Genomic DNA, 27,653 nt, shown 5'->3' on the forward strand with positions numbered 1-27,653 from the left:
ACAAGGCCTCAAGGCCAGTCTTAACTCCAGTTTGCACGAAACTAAGAACTTACACTAAAGAACTGATTCCTGTAATCGGCAGTGCTACCGTAAAGGTCTCCTACGATGGAGCGGTGCACAAGCTACTACTTTGGGTGGTACCAGGCGATGGTCCCACACTGCTCGGCAGGAGCTGGCTGGGAAAGATACGCTGGAATTGGGACGACGTGCGAGCACTATCGCCCGCTGACGACACTTCGTGTGCCCAGGTCTTAAACAAATTTCCTTCGCTGTTTGAACCAGGCATTGGGAAATTCCAAGGAGCAAGTGTGCAGATCCACCTAGATGTTCACGAAGTTGGATCTGACTTCAGCCTACATGACGCAGGAACTGGAGGAGTCATCGAAGGCCCTCACCTGCATCAACACGCACAAAGGTCCTTTTGTTTATAACAGATACTCATTTGGAATCCGATTAGCGGTGGCAATATTCCAGGGAAACATGGAAAGTTTACTGAAGTCAGTGCCGCACACCGTGGTCTTCCAGGACGACATCTTGGTCACAGGTAGGAACACAGTCGAGCACCTGCAGAACCTGAGGACGTTCTTACTCAACTCAACCACGTGGGGCTCAGGTTAAAACGCTCGAAGTGCATTTTCCTGGCGCCTGAAGTGGAGTTCTTGGGAAGGAGGATTGTGGCGGACGGCATCAGGCCCACCAACGCGAAGACGGAGGCAATCGAGAACGCACCGAGTCCACATGATGTGACGGAGCTGCGGTCGTTTCTGGGACTCTTGAACTACTTTGGTAACTTCTTACTGGATCTCAGCACACTGTTAGAACCACTACATGTCTTACTACGAAAACGGGGTGAATGGATTTAGGGCAAAAGCCAAGAAAATGCCTTTGTAAAAGCGAGAAAATTGTTATGCTTAAACAAATTGCTTGTGTTGTATGATCCATGTAAGCGTTTGGTAGTAGCATGTGATGCATCGTCATATGGCGTCGGGTGTGTACTGCAACAAGCTATTGATTTCGGGAAACAGTAACCGGTTGCTTATGCATCCAGGAGTCTGTCTAAGGCTGAGAGAGCCGACAGCATGATTGAAAAAGAAGCGTTAGCTTGTGTCTATGGGGTAAAGAAAATGCATCAATTCCTGTTTGGGCTAAAATTCGAATTGGAAACAGACCATAAGCCACTTATATCCCTGTTTTCCGAGAGTAAAGGGATAAATACCAACGCATCGACCCGCATCCAGAGATGGGCACTCACGTTGTCCAGATAGAACTACGCCATCCGCCACAGGCCAGCCACAGAAAACTGCGCCGATGCTCTCAGTAGGCTGCCATTGTCCACCATGGGGGTGGAAACGGCGCAGCCCGCAGATCTAGCCATGGTTATGGAAGCATTTGAGAGTGAGCAATCACCCGTCACTGCCCGGCAGATCAAAACCTGGCAAGCCAGGACCCCTTATTATCTCTAGTCAAAAGCTGTGTGATTCACGGGAGCTGGTCCAGTGTCCCAGTGGAAATGTAGGAAGAGATAAAGCCATTCCAGCGGTGCAAAGATGAAATGTCTATACAGGCAGAGACTGCCTTCTGTGGGGCAATCGAGTAGTGGTCCTCAAGAAGGGCAGAGACACCTTCATCAATGACCTCCACAGTACCCACCCAGGCATCGTAATGATGAAAGCGATAGCCAGGTCCCACGTGTGGTGGCCCGGTATCGATGCGGACTTAGAGTAATACATGCTCGCAGTTAAGCAATGCATCCAGGGAGGCACCGCTAAGTTTATGATCTTGGCCCTCCAAACCGTGGTCCAGGGTACACCGACTATGGAGGCCCGTTCTTGGGTAAAATGTTCCTTGTGGTTGTAGATGCATACTCCAAGTGGATTGAATGAGATAATGTCGGCTAATACATCCGCTGCCATTACCGAAAGCCTGCGGGCCATGTTTGCCACTCACGGCTTACCCGATGTCCTGGTGAGCGACAACGGGCCATGTTTTACCAGTGCTGAGTTCAAAGAATTCATGACCCGTAACGGGATGAAACATATCACATCTGCCCCGTTTAAACCAGCGTCCAATGGTCAGGCAGAGAGAGCAGTGCAAACCATCAAGCAAGGCTTGAAGAGGGTAACTGAAGGCTCACTGCAGACTCGCCTATCCCGAGTCCTGCTTAGCTACCGCACAAGAACCCACTCACTCACTGGGATCCCACCTGCTGAATTGCTCATGAAAAGAGCACTTAAGACAAGGCTCTCGTTAGTTCACCCTGATCTACATGAACAGGTAGAGAGCAGGCGGCTTCAACAAAGTGCATACCATGACAGCGCAAATGTGTCACGCGAGATTGAAATCAATGATCCTGTATTTGTATTAAATTATGGACAAGGTCCCAAGTGGCAAGAGGGGAGCAGGGTGTTTCGGGTCAAACTTTCAAATGGACTCATTCACCGGAAACACTTGGACCAAATCAAACTCAGATCACAGACTATCCTGAGCACCCCATCTTGGACCCTACCTTTTTTTCATTCCCCCAACATACACACCAATGGCAACTGGCACCATGGTTGACCACGAAGCAGAACCCATCATCCACAGCAGCCCTGCAGGGCCCAACACACCAGGCAGCCCAGCAAGGCCTGCTGCACATCAGCCCAGCGAGGGCCCAACAAACAATTCACCAAAACTAGCATTTGCACCGAGACGATCAACCAGGGAAAGAAAGGCCCCAGATCGACTCACCTTGTAAATAGTTACTTTGGCGGGGGAGTATTGTTATATATGTAAACCTGTATTTACTCTGTACAGCCACCAGAGGGCTCATCCCCTGGAGTCCCAAGGATCCCATAATCCCTTGGGAGCACAGGTATTTAAGGAGGCTTCACAGGTTGGAGAGGCACTCTGGAGACCTGCAATAAAAGACTAAGGTCACACTTTACTTTGAGTTCACAGTGTTCAGTCTGACTCTTTCTCCATACGCAACAGTAATCTTCCCAGTCTATATTGCTAGGTGCTTGATCACAGGTTATATTTATGTATTGAGCCATTATGGAAGTGCATGAGTAATGCTGCAGTTCCATCAATAACTCTGAACAATTAAAGGATTAAGTAAAATCTACATGATTGATTTGAGCACCTTTATGTGCTTTTTTTCTTCTTCCCTGAAATAGATTTACAGTAAACTCTGTCAACCAATAAAATCATGAAGGAAACTGGCAAGACAGAATTACTGAGCTCAACAATACAGCGAACAACCTCTCAGCATGCTGGGTAAGGGCCTAAATCTGTACATGCCGGTTAAACTCCTTCCTGCTGTCTTGGCTCAGCAAATCCTCCAAGCAAGTTCGACCAAAGATCACCATCAGCACTCAGAACTGTCCATGAAAAATTTTGTCTTTTTCAATAAACAAAAGGAATGTTTGTGCTTTATACTAATAATCTACTTTAAGATCGCTATATATGTAAGTGTTCCTTTTTTTCTTGCTACATTGTTATAAATAATATTCAGGATTCAGCAGAGGTGAAAGCCAAGAATATGTGTGAATTACTAATGGTATGAAATGATCCCAGCAGCCCTTACCATGGTCTTCTCCGGACGTCATACAAGTCAATCCTGTTGACAGTCTTCGTTAGATCCACCCATGGAGATGCTGAAAATAAAGCAAAAAATGGAACTTGATTGGAACCAGTGATTAAATCAGCTTTCAACAAATCCACATAATTCACCAAGGAAATTGATTAGATATGGGGCCAAAGCACTTCATGAAACAAGGGAATTATGCCATTTTGTAAATAATTAACCAACTTACAAATAATTATCAGAGATAAGGATGCTGATAATGAGAGAAGAGGGTGATACTTGTAATGAATGAACCATGGATTGGTTTGGGTTAGTTTGTCATTAATTGCAACACGTAGACAGTTGTTGCAAAGGTTGCGAACCAGTGCAAGGAATTACAAAGTCGGTCCCTGGATGGGTTTGATAAGATTCTCTGGAATGGATAAAAGTAGAGAAATTGAAGCATTCTTCCACTTTTTCCTCTCTATAGATCAATGTAGTTACGCAGAGTGCCTGTTCATACTTTGAACTACAAGTCTTCAGTCATACTTGTTTCAAGTAAAATCACAGCTTCACATTTCAACTAACTCCCATTTAAAGAGAGCAGCGCTGATAGTTGAAGAGTAACTTTTCACGAATACAGTTTATAATTTCATAAATATCTGTGGAACACAGAAAATACAGGGACATCATTTCATTGAGGAGTAAAAAAGGCAATGAGGCCTAATAAGAATAGTTGCACTGTTTGTTTCAGTGACGTTCCCTGAAAGTCCACAAATCTATTACGTTATGAGTAAAGAACGTTCTGCTAACTTCACTCCCTACTACCTAATTGTTAACTTGTGTCCCCAGATATTTGAACTCTGCACCACGGTAAACAAGTTGGCTCAACCAGTTTCATCAACCTCCTCTGTATCAGTCGTATGATACAGCACAGAAGGCGACCATTCGGCTCCTTGGTAGAACTATCCAATTAGTCCCACACCCCTGCACTTTCCCCATAGCCTTGTCATTTTTTTTACCTTCAAGTATTTATCCAATTTCCTTTTTTAATATTGAAGATTTTAATTATGTCATCATGTAATCTATTTTCCAAAGAGAACATGCCCAGCTTCCTCAACCTTCCCCTAAATTAGATTCCTGATATGTAAATCATCTTGGCTGTTAGTATATAATTTCACTTCCAAGAATAAGTGCCAAATTCCACCATCATGAGGCCATGCTGACAAGAAAAAGGTTTTTACTCTCATAGGATTACATTACATAGGTTTACAAAGGATGCCATAGAATCATAGGCATTTACAGCATGGAAGGAGCCCAGCGGTATGTCGATGATGAATATTCTGCCGAGCGGTATGTCGGCAGTATGCAGGTGTTTTTTGATCAAAATCGCATTTTTGGTTGGTACGCCGGCGGTAGGAGGCGGTATGATGACCAATTTCGGGCCCATACTGTTTTGGATAATAGCATTGACATGTTTGCATTATAAAATGCTAGTTCTCAGCAGTGTCCACCAAATGCTGGTATAGAAGTACATGCATTATATCTTCCCACTATACCTTGCAGATAGTAGCTTAGAAATTACTCTGAAAAGGTTAAATTCCACACATGGAGCCAGTGATGGGGTGGTGTTGGTGGGGGGGTGGCGGGGGGAGTTCCTCTATCACTAGGTGCGGTGATATCTTCAATATCTTCTTTAGGATGTGTTTATGATTTCACTGCAGCTGGTGCAGGGGAAATCTTCTCCATCGGCAGCTGATGGATACCTAATTTTAGTCACTACTGCATATTTAAAATTGTACAACTTGGCAGCACTCTTGGCTCTGAGTCAGAAGTTGACATGGTTGCAACTTAAGCTTAGAACCCCTTTATCTGTTTTAGTGCTGAAGATGGGTGTTAAAGGTTCCCATGGCGCGATTCAAAGCAGACCAGGAAGCTTCTCTGGTATCTGGCTAACATTCGTCTCTTTACCAACACCACCAAAAGTAAACTGACTAGTCATTTGCCTCATTGCTGTTTGTTTTTTCTTGCTGTGTGCAAAAGGCTGCTCTGTTAAGCTACATATCGCGCCATGATACTGCAAGGTCATTCATCGGTTGTGAAGTGTTTTGAGATGTGTCTATGGGATGTGATAAGGCACTAAATAACATGCAAGGTCTTCTTTCTTAAAACTTTTCCTATCAAGTTAAACATGGTGGATAACTTGAACGCTAGAAATTCAAACTGTTATGTATGTAACTATGTAATACTTGCCACCAGAGGGCGTGACTGTTGGAGTCCTAATGGTCACCTGCACACACATGCAGGGCGAGTATAAAAGGTTGGCTGCCATGTTGTTTAGGCACTCTGGAGTTGTAATAAAGAAAACTAAGGTCACACTAATTTTAGCTCACAGTACTCAGCCTCATGAAGTTCTTCTATACATAACACAAACAGTGTACTGTTTTGGGGCAACTTTCAATTTCCTGTTGGGACTGAACAGGTGGAGATGCTACCAGCATTTACCAAGATCCCCTACCCACCAACTATACCTTCTACTCCTAAAGAAAGCCTACTTGATTCACTGCAACATTGTCATCACTCCTAATTGGGCATCTGCAATTTAGCTTTCAGCTTGGTTCAAATTATAGCATCTCTGAATCAAAACATTGTAGATCATTTCAGGACTTCAGCACATACTCTGGGCTCACACTTCAGTGGAGCACTGAATTATTAGAAGTGCTGAATTTCAAATGATGCTGCGAGTCAGATAGATATTAAAAATCCCATGGCACTATTGCAAGAAGACGAAGGAGATTTCTTGGCCTTGGGCAAGTTTCTTCCATCAAATACAACCACCAAAAGCAGAATAATTGGTCATTTATCTCATTGTTGTTTCCTTCAATCCTGCTGTGTGCAAAATAGTCGCCATGTGTGGCCACATGGTTATCACTGCACTTCGAAGTAACTCACTGTTAGTGAAGCACTTTGCGCTATTTCTGAGACATGATGAGACACTGGTGCTCCTCCCACCTTTTTGTGGCCATTAGCGCCAAAACTTTTTCATGGCTGGACCACCCCATATTCAGCTCCAAAAGTGAACAAATGGGTTCCAGCACTAATGAATCCTTCCAAAGTGGATTTTTCAGCAGTGTGGCTGTCTTAATTTGAGCGTTATCACCACTGAGAAATTCAGCATGCAGGTAAGGGTTTCTAATGAGCCAGCTGCTCTGCAGCAAGGCTCTGAAGGGGGAAGGAGGTTGGAAGGAGTTTGGAACGATGGCTGTAAGAGGTTCAAGGAGAGCCAACAGGTTCACTGATATGGAGCTGGCGACACTGATGGATGGTATGGAGGACAGAAGAAGAATACTGTTTCCTGACATGGGGAGACCTGGCAGACAGGCAGTATATAATGCATGGAGGGAGATTGCAGGGGAGGTGTCAGGCACCTCCATATTTGTGAGGACGCACCCTCCCAAGAGGGTGCTGGCCAGTCTGCACCTGGTCCTTCCAGGGTGGCGATGGGTCGACGCCTCCTAGCTCTGGGGTGACGGGCCTCCTCCTCAGGTGGTACTGCTAGCTCAACCTCCAGCGGTTGGCCCCTCTTGATGGCCAGGTTGTGCAGCATTCAGCAGAACACGACGATTATAGAGACCCATTAAGGAGAGTACTGCAAGGTGCCACCAGAGTGGTCCAGGCACCAGAACCTCTGTTTAAGGATGCCTATGCACTGCTCGATGATGCACCTGGTGACGCAATGAGCATCTTTATATGCATGCTCTGGTGCTGTCCTGGGGTTCCGTAGTGGAGTGAGCAGCCAAGTGGACAGGGGATATTCCTTGTCCCCAAGCAGCCAACCGCAATCCTGATTCAGGCCGGTGAAGATGGCGGGCACACTGGTCTGGTGCAGAATGAATGAATCATGGTTGCTGCCTCCCTTGCCCGCTGCCTGTCTGCACGGTGCTGATGGCGACGCCTTCTCCTGCGTGCCGCCCTGCTTCTGACCAGGTGTCACCCTCCCAACACTCATCCCATCCTCAGGGTGAACCCTGCCAAGCAGGTCTCTGCAGCCCACAGGACTCCACTAAAGAGTCAAACCTGAAAGTTGTACAAAAGAACAAGGGTATGTGCAAACCTCTGTGCAGCATCCAGCAGGAACCAAGACAATTAATAAAACTATATCAAAAGATAAATACTGCAGATGCTGGAAAATGAAATAAAAACACTAAAAAGTAATAAAACGATTTACCTACCAAAGGGCCCCAGCGGTGTTGCGTACAAGCACCGCATCGAAAACCTCGCGGGGGCACTGCCGGGAAAAGCCCTACCTTTTCCTCGGTAAATTTCGCTGTCCCGGTGGCTTTCTAGCAGCCTGCACGGTGCTTCCCCTTCCACTGCAAACTCACCTTTACAACAGCGTCACTGCGCCGATTCTGGCGGAAGTGAACACCGCTCAAATCCTCCCCAAGCTGAATATGACTCGGGGAGGGAAACGTACCCGACTGCGGCGGCCGATTGATTTTTTTCGATTGACTGCCCAAACTCTGCGGAAGCCGTCCCTTTGAGGACAGTGATTTTCGGGCCCACTATATAAATGTAATTTTTTTTTAGTTTTACACAGACCTTTATGCATTTTCCCATTCATGTTGCAATTTTTCCAGATTTGGAAATAGCAAGCTTTCTGACGTCTCAGCAAAAGTAACTGTATTGACAATGCACCAGCAATGTTCCCTTTAAGCTGCACGGCCACGCACCGCTCTGGTGCTCCCATGCTGGCTCACCGGTTTTTAAATGCAAAAAACCGCGCATGCGCAGATGTTTGAATGGGCCGCGCAGCCCGTTAACGGGCCACGCGACTCAAAATAAAATTAGAGGGAACTCGCCCCACCAGTATAAGCATTCCACTCCCTATCACACTGATTTTGTATTCTGATAACGTCACATTCTGGGGTGGCACTGTTTTTCACGTGAAGATCGGGTCTATAGGAATTGAACTATAAGTGTGTCCTTAACTGATGGATCGAGACTGACAGGCATTCACTATCTCTCATTCATCAAACAAGTGCGGCAAAATGCAAATCATGTTCAGTAAAACAACCCAAGAGGAAGGAATTTGCAAACAGTATATCAGGTTCAGGGAAAGCATGTCTGACATTTTATCTCTGTGGAATAACGTTCGATCCTCGAGTCTGCAATGCCACACAGGTTTTTTTTTAAGAGTAATAGCCTTGAACTTCCATGCAATTTTTGGCAGTTCTCCAGCATTGTCAGGGCGACTAATTTTTCTGGCCAGCAACGGAAACCATTTCCAACAGTTTTCTGTCTCAAAATCGATTCCCTTAAACTGCTTGATGCCATATGGCCCTTCCCACAATCCACCTCCAAAATCACCACTCACCTTTTAAATAAGGAGCAGTGGTGCCGCAATCCCAGATTTCCTTGTTTTACACTCACAATGCACTAGCAGTTATATAGAATGAGAAATACAGGTTGAACCTCCCTTATCCGGAGCCCTCGGGACCTGACCTGTTCTGGATAAGGGATATTTCCGGACGAGGGGTGGTCACGTTAAACTGGATGGTACAGGTACTGTGCAAGAGGATATCGGTGCTGGCTAGCTTGGGGCTAGCAGTGCGGCAGAGAGATCATGGGGGGGGGACAATGAGGCAACATTTAAGGAGGATGCACCACACAAGATATTACCCTCCTCAACCCAAAGAATATACAGACAACACAGGGTTTTTATTCTGAGCCTTCACCATTCAGGCAGAGAGGGGTGTCTAGATCGTGCCGGTGTCTAGATCTCACCCCAACCCCACCTCCAACCCAGCCACATTCCCATCAGCCCCCTCGCTTGGTGCATCCATTTCCATTGATACTTCATGTCCCAGTCTAGCCTAAAGAGTGGAAAATGCCAGAAAAGGCAGTCCCCAACCCTGGCTCACCCCACCCCTTGCAGTTACTTTCGTTGTAAGGGGTGGACAGAGATCACAAAGTAATCAGGAAAATTCCAGAGATGGTGGAGATTTGGCTCAACTGGCTCTCTGCTGTTTACCTGAGAGACTGTGATCGCCTGGTGGCATTCCAGCAGGAGTACAGTGGATCCACCAGGGAATTTTGGGGCCTAGATCTTCAATTCTTGTTGCTCACGTTAGTTTACTGGAACTCATAGGTTAATAAGGATTTTAATATTTAATTTGTGCACTGAAAGCTCAGTAATTTTTTCCTTCCTACAATTTCCAACAGTGCAAATGCTGCCAATTCCAGAAGGTCATCAGCCAAAATATTCACTTCTTGCATTAGTGTATGCTGTTTGCCCTGCCGACCGAATCTACAGTTTGGTCATCATGAGGCTATGAATGCCATTTAAATATGACTTGGGATATTCACAGGCATGAAGAGTCGAGGTCTCATGCTCGATGTGAAATCGCTAGACTCCAATGGATCAGTTCTCAGAGAAATGAACTTTGGCTGGATCGACGCTTTATAAAATACTGCAGGGAAGTTTTGTCTTGATTGCTGTCGATACTTGAGCGCAGAAATGACAGCTTTCAGAAAAAAATCAGAAACGAGACGATAAATTATGATTGCTGTGGACTTTCCCAAAACACAGTCCAGTAATTCAGTCATATTTGTTAAGCTACAGGAACATATTTGTGTTGATCGAATGTAGGAGAAAATTAGTGCCTTCTAAAATATTTGCCAATTTAAAAATGAATGGCATATTTTCAATGATCTTGGATTCCAGCCAAGACATCAGTAAGAAAGAGGCAACAGCTTTGCTTGCTTGTTACATGGACACATCCGGTCAACATGCCGTTAAGACACTGGAGTGCTTAAATTGAAGCACTGACTTGTGATGATACAAGTCGAGGGAATCTAGAAAAAGACATCAAGAAAACGATGCCGCGTGATGGATTAGATCTGAATAACATTATTGGACAGAGCATGGGTGGTGCAGGAAACATAAAGGTAAAGTACAAAGATCTGAAATATTTGATGTTGTCATAATTCAAGACAGCTCTGTGCATCTAGTGCTGTTCGCATCACTTTGCTGTAGTCAACGAGAAATGTATCAAAGTCTGTCCACTTCTCAACGATCTTTTTGATGTTCTAGAACACCATTAGCACCATTAGTGCCTTCAGCTGCCTAGGCCCGAAGCTCGCGAATTCCCTCCCTAAACCTCTCCCCGTCTCTCCTCCTTTATGACGCTTCTTTAAACCTACCTCTTTGATCAAGTTTTTGGCCACCTGATCTAGTATTGCTATGCGGCTCGGTGTCAAATTTTGTCTGTTAACGCTCCTCCGCAGCATCTTGGGACATTTCACTGCGTTAAAGGCGCTATATAAATGCAGTGTGTTAAAGGTGCTATATAAATGCAAGTGGCTGCAGTTTTATCTGATCATAAATGACATCACAAACTTATTAGGAGCTTACACAAGCCAAATGCAAACAGACATCTAAAGTGAGTCCAAACAACGAGGTGGAGCAGTGAAGCGGATGCACTGATAGCGATTCCACAATTGTCTGAGGAACTCACTGTGAGGCTTTGACTTCTTGGAGAAAAGAAAAACTGTACTCTGAAGCAGTTGAATGCGCTAATGACTTAAAATAGCGTGTCTCAGAGACAGAAATAATTGCAACGGTGATGATCTGTAAAAAGCAATTGACACTGTTATCGCCAGTCGTGATTTGCTTACAAGGAATGGGAATGGAGTTCAGAGTTGTTTTTGATCGCCTCAATAATACAAAGACTAGTCTTCTAAAGCTTCGTAACAATGAGTCCTGGAGAATCATAGAAACATGATATTAACGTTCAGGCTCCAATGAGAAGCAGAAAACGAAAACAGTTTTCATTGGGCTGTAACTTGCGGACCGTAGGGGCTCGGTACGTTAGGGTTTAGGCATGAGCTGTGCATGCGCTGAAACCCGGAACTATCGATCTGTCAATCTTGACAGATCACCCGCATCCCTGGGAAAAGGGCATTCGTGGTTGGAGAGTTGGGCTATTTGCAGGCATCAGGCCTGCTTTTACCAGCGTAAGAGTTTTAAAAAACAGAAAAATTTAATTTTATCAATAATTTATACATTTAAAAACCTGTGAAATAAGATATGTTTAGCCCTTTTAAAACATGTCAATTTATTTTTCAAAAAACTAAATTTGTTTTAAATATTTAATCAAATGCCATTTTAATGAATTTTAAATATGTGATTTTTTTAATTATTTATTTGATATGTAGAGTTATTTTTTTGGGGTATTCCTATTCATACTTATGGGTTTTCTGTACATATGGGATCTCCATAAGCATGAATGGGGATTCCCCATCTGTTATTCGTTGGGTCGGCCCAAGTGATCCCAGGGGCGCTTGCGAACCATGTGTGCCGCTGAGATACCTGGGCCTCTTCCCACGGATACCTGGAGAGGCCCAGGACCGCGAGTCTCCATATCTCCTGGACCACCAGGTACGTGGGCATCTTATTTGCGGATCGGAGACATTTCCCTGCAGGAAGCCTCCAACCGCAAATTCAGGGCCAATGAGGTTAGTGTTGGTACAACCCCTCACAGATGGATTTCACCATGTCAACATAATAAACATTAATTCATGTACCTTAAACCATTATGCTATTAAATGAAGGGACATTGTCTGCACCTTAGAGATGTATGCAAGCTCTGCTTGATGTAATTACTCAGGCTCTCACATCCTCTTCTCAGGAAAACATATCACACGTTGGCTCTGTGATAAGAGCTGATTTGTTTTTGGCAAGTTCAACAATTTGGAGTGAACTCAATCCTGCAAGTTAACGACACAGAAATTCTTCCCACTGTACTAGCTCAATGCTGTGTCTGTTTTATGATTTGCATTTTATAAGGATGAAGCATCTTTTACACCAGTTTTTTAATGGGATGCCACTGTAGCTATCATGGGCCTTATGCTAAACATCAGTAAGACAAAGGTCCTCCACCAGCCTGTCCTCACCGCTCAGCACTGCCCCCGAGTCATCAAGATCCACGCGGTGGCCCTGGACAACGTGGACAACTTCCCCTATCTCGGGAGCCTTCTATCAACAAGAGCCGGCATTGACGACAAGGTCCAACACCGCCTCCTCTGCACCAGTGCAGCCTTCGGCTGCCTGAGGAAAAGAGTGTTTGAAGACCAGACCCTCAAAACTGTCACCAAGCTCAAGGTCTACAGGGCTGTAGTAATACCCGCCCTCCTGTATGGTTCAAAAACATGGACCATGTACAGTAGACACTTCAAGTCGCTGGAGAAATACCACCAAAGGTGTCTCCGCAAGATCCTACAAATCTCCTGGGAGGACAGACACACCAACGTCCTCGACCAGGCCAACATCCCCAGCATTAAAGCACTGCCCACACTTGATCAGCTCCGCTGGGCAGGCCACATAGTTCTCATGCCTGATACGAGACTCCCAAAGCAAGTGCTCTACTCGGAACTCCTTCACGGCAAACGAGCCAAAGGTAGGTAGTGGAAACGTTACGAGGACAGCCTCAAAGCCTCCCTGATAAAGTGCAACATCCCCACTGACACCTGGGAGTCCCTGGCCAAACACCGCCCTAAGTGGAGGAAGTGCATCCGGGAGGGTGCTGAGCTTCTCGAGCCTCATCGCTGAGAGCATGCAGAAATCAAGCGCAGGCAGCGGAAGGAGCGTGCGGCAAAACCAGTCCCACCCACCCCTTCCCTCAACGACTATCTGTCCCACCTGTGACAGAGACTGTGGTTCTTGTATTGGACTGTACAGCCACCTAAGAACTTGTGTTAAGAGTGGAAGCAAGTCTTCCTCGATTCCGAGGAACTGCCTATGATGATGACTATCCACGTGCACAACAGCAAAAAATGGAAGGAACTCCATCAAACCAGCAGGAAAGCGGACACTATAATTAATTAATTAACAATTAATTACTCTAAGAAGTAGTGACTGTAACATCGGCAAATGTGGCAGTCATCCTACGCAATGTCCCACAAACAGTCACAAATTGACCCACCAGTGAACCCTGTCCTTTCCTCAGTGGTGTTAGTTGAGGGAGGAAGGTTGGCCAGATCGCCGGGAGAATTCCTTGTTCTCCTGTGAATATCCCAATGGGGATTTCATCATCTACTGGAACTGCCAGACAGGGCCTCTAGCTAACATTTCATCTGGAGGAAAGCATCTTTGACAAAGCAGCACTCACTTGGTACTGATCTTTTTATGTCAGGCTAGGTTATGACCTTAAATCCTGTGACTGGAGATTGAGCATCCGACAGGTGAAAGTGCTACCAACTGTATGAGAGAGGATAAATGATACAATGGTATATAGGATCAGGAATGGGGCATTCAGTCCATCAAGCCTATCCCACAATTCTATTTGATCATGGTTAATTTGTACCTCAACTCCATTTACCCACCTTCGATCCATATCCCTGGATATCCTTATCTCGCAAAAAATCTATTTACCTCAGTCTTGATCATTTTAATTGACCCAGTATTCCACAGTCCTTTAGGGGAGAGAATTCCAGGTTTCCATTATTCCTAATTGCACTGTTAAGTGACCTAGCTCTAACTTTAAGATTATGCCTCTTTGTTTTGGATTCTTCCACTGGAGGAAATAGTTTCTCTGTAGCTACCTTATTGAATCCCTTTATCATTTTAAATACCTGTACCACCATTAGATCTCCTCCCCTCAACGTTTGAAACGCAAGTTTAGGCAACCTGTCCTCGGAAGTTAACCCTTTATGCCTTGGTGTCATTCAGGTGAATCTGCGTTGTGTTCCCTCCAAGACCAATATATTGCTATTCAATTCAACAATTGAATTGAATATGTTTGGCATGCATTCAAATTGGAAATTTGTTGTGATTTCCAATATTATATTGAATGACTGGGAAACAATCATTGTCCCTTTCTTTCTTGCTGTTTGTTGACATTTTTCTGTCACCTCTGGTGTCTCCCGAGGAGCTACCCTTGGCCCCATCATTTCTCATCTATCTACATGTTGCCCCTTGACGACATCATCCAAAAACACAGGGTCAGTTTTCACATGTACGCTGATGACACCCAGGTGGCTGTGCCTTCTGTTGCCTGGGCCCTAAGCTCTGGAATTCTCTGCCTAAACCTCCTCCTTCAAAACACTTCTTAAAACCTACCTCGTTGACCAAGTTTTTGGTCACCTGCCCTAATTTCTCCTTACATGGCTCGATGTCAAATATTTTGTCTTATAATAGTCCTGTGAAGCGCCTTGGGATGTTTTACTATATTAAAGGCACTACACAGGAACATCGGCGGGGCCCAGCGAAGGAGCAGGAAGGTCGGGGCGGATGAGCAGCAAGAGATCATGGCGGAGATGCAGCGAATGTTTTGTGGCGGAGGAGCAGCGAGAGATCATGGTGGAGGTGCGGCAAATGAGTATAATGGGGCCGGAAGAGGCCAGGACCCAGGGGCAGCATGGACCTGCCCACACTGCGATGTGTGCGCACTAGGTCCGTGCAGCAGAGCTGGTCTCCAGTCTTCCTGGTTAATCCTTGCCACTGGACCAAGACCTAGCTCTGTCAAGCCAGTGTGGTGACTGATGTGCAATGGCCACCATGCGTGAAAAAAATCCAAGCCCAGGATTCTTCCACCGCTGGAGTTCAGAACTGGAATATCGGTCCTGTTGTGTATCTGTAAAGCATGCACTCCCATGTTCCGCCACCAGGGAGTGCATCCCCTGAAGTCCCAAGGGATCCCAGCATCCCTTGGGAGCATTGTATATAAGCCAGCCCAGAAGGTCTGTTGCTGACTCTGGAGTGTCTTAATAAAGACTGAGATCACTGTTACTTTAACCTCCCTGTGTGCAGTCTCATCTGTGTTGGGGACACAATGACTGGCGACGAGTATACAAATCCAATGCAAAGATGCAGCAAACCGTGAGCATCCTGGAGAAGTTCTCAGAGGGTGAGGACTAGAAAGCTATGTCAAACGGCTAGACCAGTATTTTGTAGCCAACAAGCTGGACGGAGAAGGAAGCGCTGCAAAAAGGAGAGTGGTCCTCCTCACGGTCTGCAGGGCACCGACCTACAGCCTCATGAAGAATCTTCTGGCTCCAGTGAAACCCACAGATAAGTCATATGAGGAGCTGTGTACACTGGTTCGGGAGCACGAGCTGATGGCGAGGTATCGGTTCTACACGTGCCAGCGATCTGAAGGTCAGGAAGTGGCGAGCTACGTCGCCGAGCTAAGGTCAATGTGAGTTTGATGGCTACCTGGAGCAAATGCTCAGAGACTTTTTTGCACTGGGCATTGGCCACGAAACCATCCTATGAAAACATTTGACTGTAGAGACACCGACCCTCAGGCCATTGCGATAGCACAGGCGTTTATGTCCACCAGTGATAACACCAAACAAATCTCTCAGCACACAAGTGCGAACAATGTTCATAAATTAACTGGAACTGTGTTTGCGAGCAGAAATGTACAGGGCAGAAACCACGAGTCTGCAACTGCCAACAGGCCTCAGGTGACCCAGATGACTCAGAGTCCGCAACAAAGGGTGAATGCAAGGCAATTCACACCTCGTTGGCTTCGTGAAGGCTTCCATTCAGCCTATTCAGTCCGGTCCATGGTGGATAAAAGCAATTTTGAGCCTCAGAGAGAGGAGGCAGACGCTGAAGTACACGGGGTGCACACATTTTCGACAAAATGTCCACCGATAAAGCTCAATGTAAAATTGAATGGCTTACCCGTAGCCATGGAACTGGACACTGGCGCTAGCCAATCCATCATGAGTAAAAAGATGTTTGAGAGACTGTGGTGCAACAAGGCACTCAGACCAGCCCTGAGCACCATCCATACAAAACTGAGAACGAACACCAAAGAGCTTATCACCGTCCTGGGCAGCGCCATGGTCAAGATCACCTACGAGGGCACGGTGCACGAACTGCCACTCTGGATTGTCCCGCGCGATGGCCCCACACTGCTCGGAAGGAACTGGCTGGGCAAAATCTGCTGCAACTGGGATGACATCCGAGTGCTATCACATGTCGATGAGGCCTCATGTACCCAGGTTCTCAACAAATTTCCTTCCCTTTTTGAGCCAGGCATTGGAAACTTTTCCGGGGCGAAGGTGCGGATCCACTTGGTCCCAGAGGCACGACCCATTCACCACAAGGCGTGAGCAGTACCTCACATGATGAGGGAGAGAGTGGAAATCAAGCTGGACAGGCTGCAACGCGAGGGCATCATCTCCCCAGTGGAATTCAACGAGTGGGCCAGCCCGATTGTTCCAGTACTCAAAAGTGATGGCACGGTCAGGATTTGCGGCGATTATAAAGTAACTATTAATTGTTTCTTGCTAAAGGAGCAATACCCACTACCTAAGGCACACGACCTATTTGCGACTCTGGCAGGAGGCAAGACGTTCACCAAGCTCGACCCGACTTCGGACTACATGACGCAGGAGCTGGAGGAGTCTTCGAAGGGCCTCACCTGCATCAACACACACAAGGGACTGTTCATCTACAACAGATGCCCATTTGGAATTCGGTCGGCTGCAGTGATCTTCCAGAGAAACATGGAGAGCCTACTCAAGTCGGTACCACGCACGGTGGTCTTTCAGGACGACATATTGGTCACGGGTCGGGACACCGTCGAGCACCTACAAAACCTGGAGGAGGTCCTCCAGCGATTGGATCGCGTAGGGCTGCGGCTGAAGAGGTCGAAATGAGACTTTATGGCAACAGAAGTGGAGTTTTTCGGGAGAAAGATCGCGGCGGACGGCATTCGGCCCACAAACGCCAAGACGGAGGCTATCAGGAACGCGCCCAGGCCACAGAACGTCACGGAGCTGCGGTCGTTCCTGGGACTCCTCAACTATTTTGGTAACTTCCTACCGGGGTTAAGCACCCTATTAGAGCCCCTACATGTGTTATTGCGTAAAGGTGAGAACTGGGTATGTGGAAAAACCAAGTAATTGCTTTTGAGAAAGCCAGAAACATTTTATGCTCCAACAAGCTGCTTGTATTGTATAACCCGTGTAAAAGACTTGTGCTAGCATGTGATGCATCGTCGTACGGAGTCGGGTGTGTATTACAACAAGCTAACGTTGAGGGAAAGTTGCAACCTGTCACCCATGCATCCAGGAGCTTGTCTAAGGCCGAGAGGGCCTACAGCATGATTGAGAAATAGGCATTAGCGAGTGTGTACGGAGTAAAGAAAATGCATCAGTACCTGTTTGGCCTCAAATTTGAGCTGGAAACTGATCACAAGCCCCTCATACCCTTGTTCGCTGAAAACAAGGGGATAAATACTAATGCCTCAGCCCGCATACAAAGGTGGGCACTCATGCTATTAGCGTATAACTATACCATCCGCCACAGGCCAGGCACCGAGAACTGTGCTGATGCTCTCAGTCGGCTGCCATTGCCCACCTCGGGAATGGAAATGGCGCAGCCTGCAAACTTGATGGTGGCACAACCCGCAGACTTGTTGATGGTCATGGAAGCGTTTGAGAAAGATAAATCACCTGTCACAGCCCGCCAGATTAGGACTTGGACCAGCCAAGATCCTCTGCTGTCCCTAATAAAAAACTGTGTACTGCATGAGAGCTGGGCCAGCATCCCTATTGAAATGCAAGAGCTAATCAAGCCATTCCAGCGGCGAAAGGACGGGCTGTCCATTCAGGCAGACTGCCTGTTGTCGGGTAACCGTGAAGTGCTCCCCAAAAAGGGCAGGGAGACGTTCATCTCGGATCTCCACAGCACACACCCGGGTATAGTAATGATGAAAGCGATAGCCAGATTCCACATGTGGTGGACCAGTATTAACTCTGACTTAGAGTCCTGTGTACGGCAATGCAGCGTGTGTGCTCAGTTGAGCAATGCACCCAGAGAGGCACCACTAAGTTTGTGGTCCTGGCCCTCCAGACCATGGTCAAGGATCCATGTCGACTATGTGAGCCTGTTTCTCGGTAAAATGTTCCTGGTGGTGGTGGATGCTTTTTCAAAATGGATTGAATGTGAAATAATGTCGGAAAGCACCACCACCGCCACTATTGAAAGCCTGAGTGCCATGTTTGCCACCCACGGCCTGCCTGATATACTGGTCAGTGACAATGGGCCATGTTTCACCAGTGACGAATTTAAAGAATTCATGACCCGCAATGGGATCAAACATGTCACCTCGGCCCTGTTTAAACCAGCCTCCAATGGGCAGGGGAGCAGACAGTACAAACAATCAAATAGAGCCTTAAATGAGTCACAGAAGGCTCACTCCAAACCCGCCTGTCCCGAGTACTGCTCAGCTACCGCACGAGACCCCACTCGCTCACAGGGGTGCCCCCGGCTGAGCTACTCATGAAAAGGACACTTAAAACCAGATTCTCGCTGGTTCACTCCAACCTGCATGATCAGGTAGAGAGCAGGCAGCAGCAACAAAATGTAAACGATGGTCGCGCCACTGTGTCACGGGAAATTGATCTGAATGACCCTGTGTATGTGCTAAACTATGGACATAGTCCCAAGTGGATTGCGGGCACGGTGATAGCTAAAGAAGGGAGTAGGGTATTTGTAGTCAAATTCGACAATGGACAAATTTGCAGAAAGCACCTGGACCAAACGAGGCTGCGGTTCACAGATTGCTCTGAACAACCCACAGCAGACACCACCTTTTTCAAGCCCACAACACACACCCAAAGGATCAACGACACCATCTCGGACCAGGAAATCGAACCCATCACGCCCAACAGCCCAGCAAGGCCAGGCTCACCCAGCAGCCCTGCAGGGCCAACAACACGCCAGCCCAGCGAGGGCACAGCCAACACACCAGAACAGACATTTGTACCGAGGCGGTCCACCAGGGAAAGAAAGGCTCCCGACCACCTCACCTTGAAAATAGTTTTCACTTTTACTTTGGCGGGGTGTGATGTTGTGCATCTGTAAAGCATGCACTCCCATGTTCTGCCACCAGGGAGGTCCCAAGGGATCCCAGCATCCCTTGGGAGCACTGTATATAAGCTGGCCCCTAAGACCTGTTCCTCACTCTGGAGTGTCTTAATAAAGACTGAGGTCACTGTTGCTTTAACCTCCATGTGTGCAGTCTCATCTGTGTTAGGAACACAACAACTGTAACACAACAGGTCCTTCATTGAAACATCTGTGAACTCATCCCTTTTGGTGTGGAAGCAAGTCATCCTCGTTCGAGGGACCGCCTATGATGATGATGATGATAAATACAAGTTATTGTTGTGGTTAATTAATGCACTGTTGGAAACATGGTATTTATTGCTAGATTTTGCCTCGAGTGATATTCGCACTTTGACTTTGAAAGCACCTTGATCGTATTTAAGATGACCCCATGTGGTTAGGTCACAGAAATCAAGATGGATGTAAAATGATCGAGGAAGTAGAAACAGCAAAACTTGCTTCAAAAATGAGGCAATAATATTCCTGCCGGCCTGTACAATTACTGTGAACCAAGTCCTGAGAGAAAGTAAAATGTTCATATGAAAAATGTATACATGTTTATTTCATAGATAACTCCCCAATTGCTCCTTTGGAAAAAGAAACGATTGTTTAGAACAAAAAGACAAAAAACAACTTTCATTTCAGACATACATAAGAACATAAGAATTAGGAACAGGAGTAGGCCATCTAGCCCCTCGAGCCTGCTCCGCCATTCAATAAGATCATGGCTGATCTGGCCGTGGACTCAGCTCAACTTACCCGCCCTCTCCCTGTAACCCTTAATTCCCTTATTGGTTAAAAATCTATCTATCTGTGACTTGAATACATTCAATGAGCTAGCCTCAACTGCTTCCTTGGGCAGAGAATTCCACAGATTCACAATCCTCTGGGAGAAGAAATTCCTTCTCAACTCGGTTTTAAATTGGCTCCCCCGTATTTTGAGGCTGTGCCACCTAGTTCTAGTCTCCCCGACCAGTGGAAACAACCTCTCTGCCTCTATCTTGTCTATCCCTTTCATGATTTTAAATGTTTCTATAAAATCACCCTCATCCTTCTGAACTCCAATGAGTAAAGACCCAATCTACTCAATCTATCATCATAAGGTAACCCCCTCATCTCCGGAATCAGCCGAGTGAATCGTCTCTGTACCTCCTCCAAAGCTAGTATATCCTTCCTTAAGTAAGGTGACCAAAACTGCACGCAGTACTCCAGGTGCGGCCTTACCAATACCCTATACAGTTGCAGCAGGACCTCCCTGCTTTTGTACTCCATCCCTCTCGCAATGAAGGCCAACATTCCATTCGCCTTCCTGATTACCTGCTACACCTGCAAACTAAATGAGTTTCATGCACAAGGACCCCCAGATCCTTCTGCATCTCAGCATGTTGTAATTTCTCCCCATTCAAATAATATTCCCTTTTACTGTTTTTTTTCCCCAAGGTGGATGACCTCACACTTTCCGACATTGTATTCCATTTGCCAAACCTTCGCCCATTCGCTTAACCTATCCAAATCTCTTTGCAGCCTCTCTGTGTCCTCTACACAACCCGCTTTCCCACTAATCTTCGTGTCATCTGCAAATTTTGTTACACTACGCTCTGTCCCCTCTTCCAGGTCATCTATGTGTATTGTAAACAGTTGTGGTCCCAGCACCGATCCCTGTGGCACACCACTAACCACCGATTTCCAACCCGAAAAGGACCCATTTATCCCGACTCTCTGCTTTCTGTTCGCCAGCCAATTCTCTATCCATGCTAATACATTTCCTCTGACTCCGCGTACCTCTATCTTCTGCAGTAACATTTTGTGTGGCACCTTATCGAATGCCTTTTGGAAATCTAAATACACCACATCCATCGGTACACCTCTATCCACCATGCTCATTATATCCTCAAAGAATTCCAGTAAATTAGTTAAACATGATTTCCCCTTCATGAATCCATGCTGCGTCTGCTTGATTGCACTATTCCTATCTATATGTCCCGCTATTTCTTCCTTAATGATAGTTTCAAGCATTTTCCCCACTACAGATGTTAAACTAACCGGCCTATAGTTACCTGCCTTTTGTCTGCCCCCTTTTTTAAACAGAGGCGTTACATTAGCTGCTTTCCAATCCGATGGCACCTCCCCAGAGTCCAGAGAATTTTGGTAGATTATAACGAATGCATCTGCTATAACTTCCGCCATCTCTTTTAATACCCTGGGATGCATTTCATCAGGACCAGGGGACTTATCTACCTTGAGTCCCATTAGCCTGTCCAGCACTACCTCCCTAGTGATAATGATTGTCTCAAGGTCCTCCCTTCCCACATTCCCGTGACCAGCAAATTTTGGCATGGTTTTTGTGTCTTCCACTGTGAAGACCGAAGCAAAATAAGTGTTTAAGGTCTCAGCCATTTCCACATTTCCCATTATTAAATCCCCCTTCTCATCTTCTAAGGGACCAACATTTACTTTAGTCACTCTTTTCCGTTTTATATATCTGTAAAAGCTTTTACTATCTGTTTTTATGTTTTGCACAAGTTTACCTTCGAAATCTATCTTTCCTTTCTTTGTTGCTTTTTTAGTCATTCTTTGCTGTTGTTTAAAATTTTCCCAATCCTCTAGTTTCCCTTGGCCACCTTATACGCCTTGGTCTTTGATTTGATACTCTCCTTTATTTCCTTGGTTATCCATGGCTGGTTAGCCCATCTTTTATCGCCCTTCTTTTTCACTGGAATATATTTTTGTTGAGCACTATGAAAGAGCTCCTTAAAAGTCCTCCACTGTTCTTCAATTGTGCCACAGTTTAGGCTGTGTTTCCAGTCTACTTTAGCCAACTCTGCCCTCATCCCACTGTAGTCCCCTTTGTTTAAGCATAGTACGCTTGTTTCTGACACAACTTCCTCACCCTCAATCTGTATTACAAATTCAACCATACTGTGATCACTCATTCCGAGAGGATCTTTTACTAGTAGATCGTTTATTTTTCCTGTCTCATTACACAGGACCAGATCTAAGATAGCTTGCTCCCTTGTAGGTTCTGTTACATACTGTTCTAAGAAACAATCCTGTATGCATTCTATGAATTCCTCCTCCAGGCTACCCCGTGCGATTTGAGTTGACCAATCGATGTGTAGGTTAAAATCCCCCATGACTACTGCCGTTCCCTTTTTCACATGCCTCCATTATTCCCTTGATTATTGCCCGCCCCACTGCGAAGTTATTATTTGGGGGCCTATAAACTACGCCCACCAGTGACTTTTTCCCCTTACTATCTCTAATCTCCACCCACAATGATTCAACATTTTGTTCATTAGAGCCAATATCGTCTCTCACAACTGCCCTGATATCATCCTGTATTAACAGAGCTACCCCACCTCCTTTCCCTTCTTGTCTATCTTTCTGAATCGTCAGATACCCCTGTTATCATACTGACATATGTGTAGCTTGGTTATAATTATATAAAAGCTAAAAAAAATGAGAGTAAATGTGAACTGCTCCGTATATTTAGAAGGCACAGTATTCTCACTGGGAGGAGGCAGCCATACACATTATGCAAAAGGAAACAATTTATATCTGGTATAATTTAAAGCTGTGTCAAATCTGCTTTATATTTACATATTTAATTGACGAATTGTTTGTAATGAATTTTTAATCCAGTAGCCCCACCATCAGCAATGGCACTTGAAGGAAATCACTCCTTTCAAGATGGGGTGTGCCTGTTGTTTTGCAGAGTGACTATTTGCAAGGTCCATCCGTCTTTCTGCGCATGTATTCATGTTTGGGGTGCCTGAAGACCGTTTTGGGACAGCGCATGTGCACTCGATGGGTCGCACATGCGCAGTACGAGGCAGGAAGGAACCGGGAATGGGCCTGCCAAAACAGGTTGCCGAGCCTGGAGCCTGAAGCTGCTCCCCTTGCTACCTGCGCTTATCTAGTGTTCTGCAATTATAATTATAGTTGTCCTTGGCTGGTAAAATAGTGGGTTAGTTACTTCTTTGGAAGATTATGTTTCTTTCCCTTTCTGGAAAGAATAAAAATTGTTTCATTCAGAATGAAGGGACATAGGTCAAGGCTACAACTGAATGGCAGAAACACTCATTAAAATAGGAAATAGAAAACAAGAAGTGCAAATACTCAATGGCCTTCGGATCCCAGGTGGTGCTTCTATAGCAGGAAGCTAGTGAGGATTTGCCAGTAAATAAACCAGTGGTTGCATGTGTGTGGGGCATGAGTGTACGAGGCATGTGCGTGTGGGGGGGTGGGGGGGGGCATGTGCGTGTAGGAGGGGGGGGCATGTGCTTGTGGGGTGCGTGTGTTTGGGCACCCATACACACACGCACCCCAAACACACAGACCCCACTATCCGCTCCACCATCTCGTGATCGGCCCTCCCCACACCTCGATCATCATCCACCGTCTGAGCCCCTCGCGATCGGATCCCCCCAATCACCATCTGACCCCCCCACCCCACCTCAGTGATCTCTCCTCCCCCACCCACCCCCCACTAAACCTACCTGCTCTCAGCTCAGCTGCGGCCTTGTGTTGCAGGCTTTCCCGCCGACAGGCAGTCAGCCTGTCAATCAGGCTAGCTGTGGGCGGGAAACCTATGGAAAAAAGTTAAAAGATGCCGTTCAGGAAACCCGTACTTCCCGACTCCCCTTCCCCCCCCAGAGCGTGCCCCAAAAATAAGATCGGGGCTGTAGTGACTGTTAAGTTGGCAAGCACATCGCCCATTCTTGCACCAGCAATGTTCCATAAAGAGAAATGAGGTAAATGATCAGTGAATCGGTTTCTGGGTGGTATTGACCAAGACACAGGGAAAACTTTGCACTTGGAATCTTTAACATCCAGCTGATCAGGCAGTAGATGGGAACTTGGTTTAACATTTAATTAACGGAATAGAAATTTGAAAAGCAATGGTGCCTGATCCAATCTGAAGTTATCTGATTTAAGCAGCATAGATTCCTAACAGAAGAACTCCTCAGAGGGCTTTGACAATCCAAAAATTGTATTTAAATGAATTGCAATTATGCAGTGCAAAATAAAATAGAGCAACAGAAACAAAAATATTCATTGGATGAAAATTTAAATCGAGTGATTTCCAATTGAAGGGACTTTTAGTATACCCGTGTGTGAAAGGAGTGATCTATAATTACCCCTTCATTAAATCCCAAGTCTGGATTTAAATGTTCCCAACATGTTCAACCTTGTTCTTGGAGAAGCTGCACCAACACCAAAATACAAATGTCACATTGTTGAGGGCTTTGGAGCCAACAGTCTTCTCTTCCTATGTTATAAAACAAACTGCATCCTCAACATAATGCAGTCAGCACCACCTTTCCAAAGTGCCAAAACACAACACTCCATCTTTCACAGCTCAGGCAAGCCCGAGGCCGACATTTCTTAGACGTATGGGAATAGTAAGCAGCTTAAATACGTGCTGAATTCCTGAACTGCCAACTCCACATGAGCACACGCTCCGATTTGAAGACTCTTCAGTTAGCTGCTTAGACAATTGCTCAAGGAAAGTTTTGAACCCAAGGTCTTAAATACTACAAATGGATGAAGATATATCATCAGCGTCACTTTCATAAAAAGTTTAAAAAATCTTGTCTGCATTTTGATTTTGTACAACTTCAGAATAACTATTAGTAATGCCAATGGCATTTTAGTTTGGACCTTAACTTCCATATTTTCCATTTGAAGGAGTCCTTCAAGAAAAGGTCTTATCAAGTCTCATCCAAGAGTATTCATGGGAACAGCACTTGCTGTCCCTCATATCTAAGTTTTATTAAAAAATATATTATTTTTAAATGAAACAGTCATCAAACCACTCTGATCCCCTGATTAGTGCTATAGATTTTTTAGGCTGGCACTGAAAGCCACTGCAATGCATTATTCTAGATCACTCATTTGAATTGACATTTTATAGCTCCGCAGTGGAGCAGATTGCTTCCTCCAGAATACATGTCCATCTTTCCTGCAACTCCCTGTTTGAATTTCTCCAAAATCCAAATCCGATTTCCACCCCTGCCACAGCACTGAAATGACCTTTGGCATGCCATCATCCTCCAACACCTCTCGTCCGTTGCCCAGCTTAGTGTTTTCACTCTTACCTGTCTGATCATAACCAGAGTATCACCAGCAATGGCTTTTCTTCTCCTGCCACCGCAGCAACCCCCCCCCCCCCGCCCCACCCCCGACAATACCCTTACCCCTGAAGTCCCCCAAAGTTATATACTTCACTAACTCCTCTTCCTCATCTACATGCTGCCCCAAAGACATGGGGTCAACTTGCACATGTATGCAGATGACACCCCACTCTACCTCTCCACCACCACCACTTTTGAGCCCTCCACTACCCTTTTATTGTCAGCCTTCTGGTCGAACATCCAGCTTTGGATGAGTCACAATTTTCTACTGCGAAACATTGGGAAGACCATAGTCATCATCTTTGGCTCAGATCAAAACTCTGTACCCTTGCCACCGATTCAAGTCCTCTTCTGTCTCAAACTGAATCAGACTTTTCTTAACCTCGGCTTCCAATTCGACCCCGAGCTGAGCTTCCAACCAAATATCTTCTCCATGACAATGACCACTTACTTTCACCGCTGTAACATCACCTGCCTCAGCCCATCTACTGCTGAAAACCCATCCATACCTTTGTCATCCCAAGATTCGACTATTCAAATACTCTCCTGGCTGGCCTGCCATCCAAAGTTCAGCCCATCCAACATTCTGCTGCTCGTATCTTATCCTGCAGCAAATCCCGCTCACCCATCACCCCTGCTGACCTGGTTCTCAAGCACCTCCAATTTAAAATTCTCATCCTCGAGGTTAAATCTTCACAGCCTCGTCTCTCTGTAACCTCCTCCAGCCCTACAACTCCTCAGATATCTGTTCCCTCAGCTCTGGCCATTTTGCAAACACCCTCATTTCGCCCCACCACTGGCGGACATTCTTTGCCCCATTTCCTGGATTTCTTCATGCCCCGACACCTCTCCTTCATGCCCCTACACCTCTCCCCACCCCCTCTCATCTTTTCAGACCCTCCTCATTGACCTAACTTTTGGTCATTCCTCCTAATATCTCCTTTGGTTTGGCAATCGCTTATTTCAGACTATGCCCTCTGATTAGCCCCTTGGGAAGTTTTTCTACATTAAAGGTGCGATATAATCACAAGTTGTTGTTGGACATTCATTCAATTTACTTCTTTATCTCATTACTCTATTCACTACTTGTTTATATTTCATGCTGTGCTGCGCTACCCCCAACAGCGCATGCCTATCTGGTAACATATTTGTTTTCTAACCACCCCTCTTTCTTTTAAGGAGGCACTTGGCTTTGGTACCCTATTTTAAACCAGTGATGAATAAGACATCAAGTAGCTAATGTTACACATGAAATATTCTGTTCTGCCCAATGCATCTTTTTAACCCACTTTCTTTTTGGGCCCGCACATGACTACAATTTATCAACTTCCTGTTTTTATAGTTTATTATTTCAGAAAACAGTCCCATATTCATTACCAACCTCAATGTAATATATGTAAATTACACCTCCACTTCTTGATTTTATGCATTGTCGTTAGTGAAAAATCATTCATCACTGGGCTGTGAATATATTTTGAATTAGTTATTAGATTGTATACAATGGACTGGAAATATGATCATCTGTAACAAGAACAGATGGCCATCCAATGGCCCTGATGGCTGCTGCAAACACAGACAAACAAAACATTGTACCAGCACACAGATTGTTCGCAATATGCTTGAGCATGTGCTGCAATGGAAACACCTATGTCCCGTGTCTTTCAAGTGCATCCATTTCAGTAAAATTGCTGTAAACAGGATTCTCCATGATATTGTACTGTGATACATTTCCTTTTACCCATCCCTCGACCAGGCCAACATCCCCAGCATTGAAGCACTGACCGCACTCAATCAGCTCTGCTGGGCAGGCCACATAGTTTGCATGCCAGACACGAGACTCCCAAAGCAAGTGCTCTCCTCGGAGCTCCCTCACGGCAAACGGGCCAAAGGTGGGCAGAGGAAACACTACAAGGGCACACTCAAAGCCTCCCTGATAAAGTGCGACATCCCCACTGACACCTGGGAGTCCCTGGCCCAAGACCGCCTGAAGTGGAGGAAGTGCATCCGGGAAGGCGCTGAACATCTCGAGTCTCAACGCCGAGAGCATGCAGAAATC

At 45.8% G+C, this 27,653-nt stretch overlaps 1 protein-coding gene across 3 annotated transcripts in view; it reads right to left on the bottom strand.

Annotated features, from left to right (window-relative positions):
* Positions 1–27,653, bottom strand: part of LOC139278518 (voltage-dependent calcium channel subunit alpha-2/delta-1) — a 794,302-nt gene that overhangs the window by 319,324 nt on the left and 447,325 nt on the right. For all 3 annotated transcript variants that reach the window (XM_070897372.1, XM_070897370.1, XM_070897371.1), the window contains exon 8: positions 3,569–3,638. In XM_070897372.1, the coding sequence (XP_070753473.1) occupies positions 3,569–3,638 (70 nt within the window). The remainder of the gene's footprint in view (positions 1–3,568; positions 3,639–27,653) is intronic.

The sequence above is a fragment of the Pristiophorus japonicus genome, chromosome 13, assembly GCF_044704955.1.
Source record: "Pristiophorus japonicus isolate sPriJap1 chromosome 13, sPriJap1.hap1, whole genome shotgun sequence".
Taxonomy (NCBI): Eukaryota; Metazoa; Chordata; class Chondrichthyes; family Pristiophoridae; genus Pristiophorus; species Pristiophorus japonicus.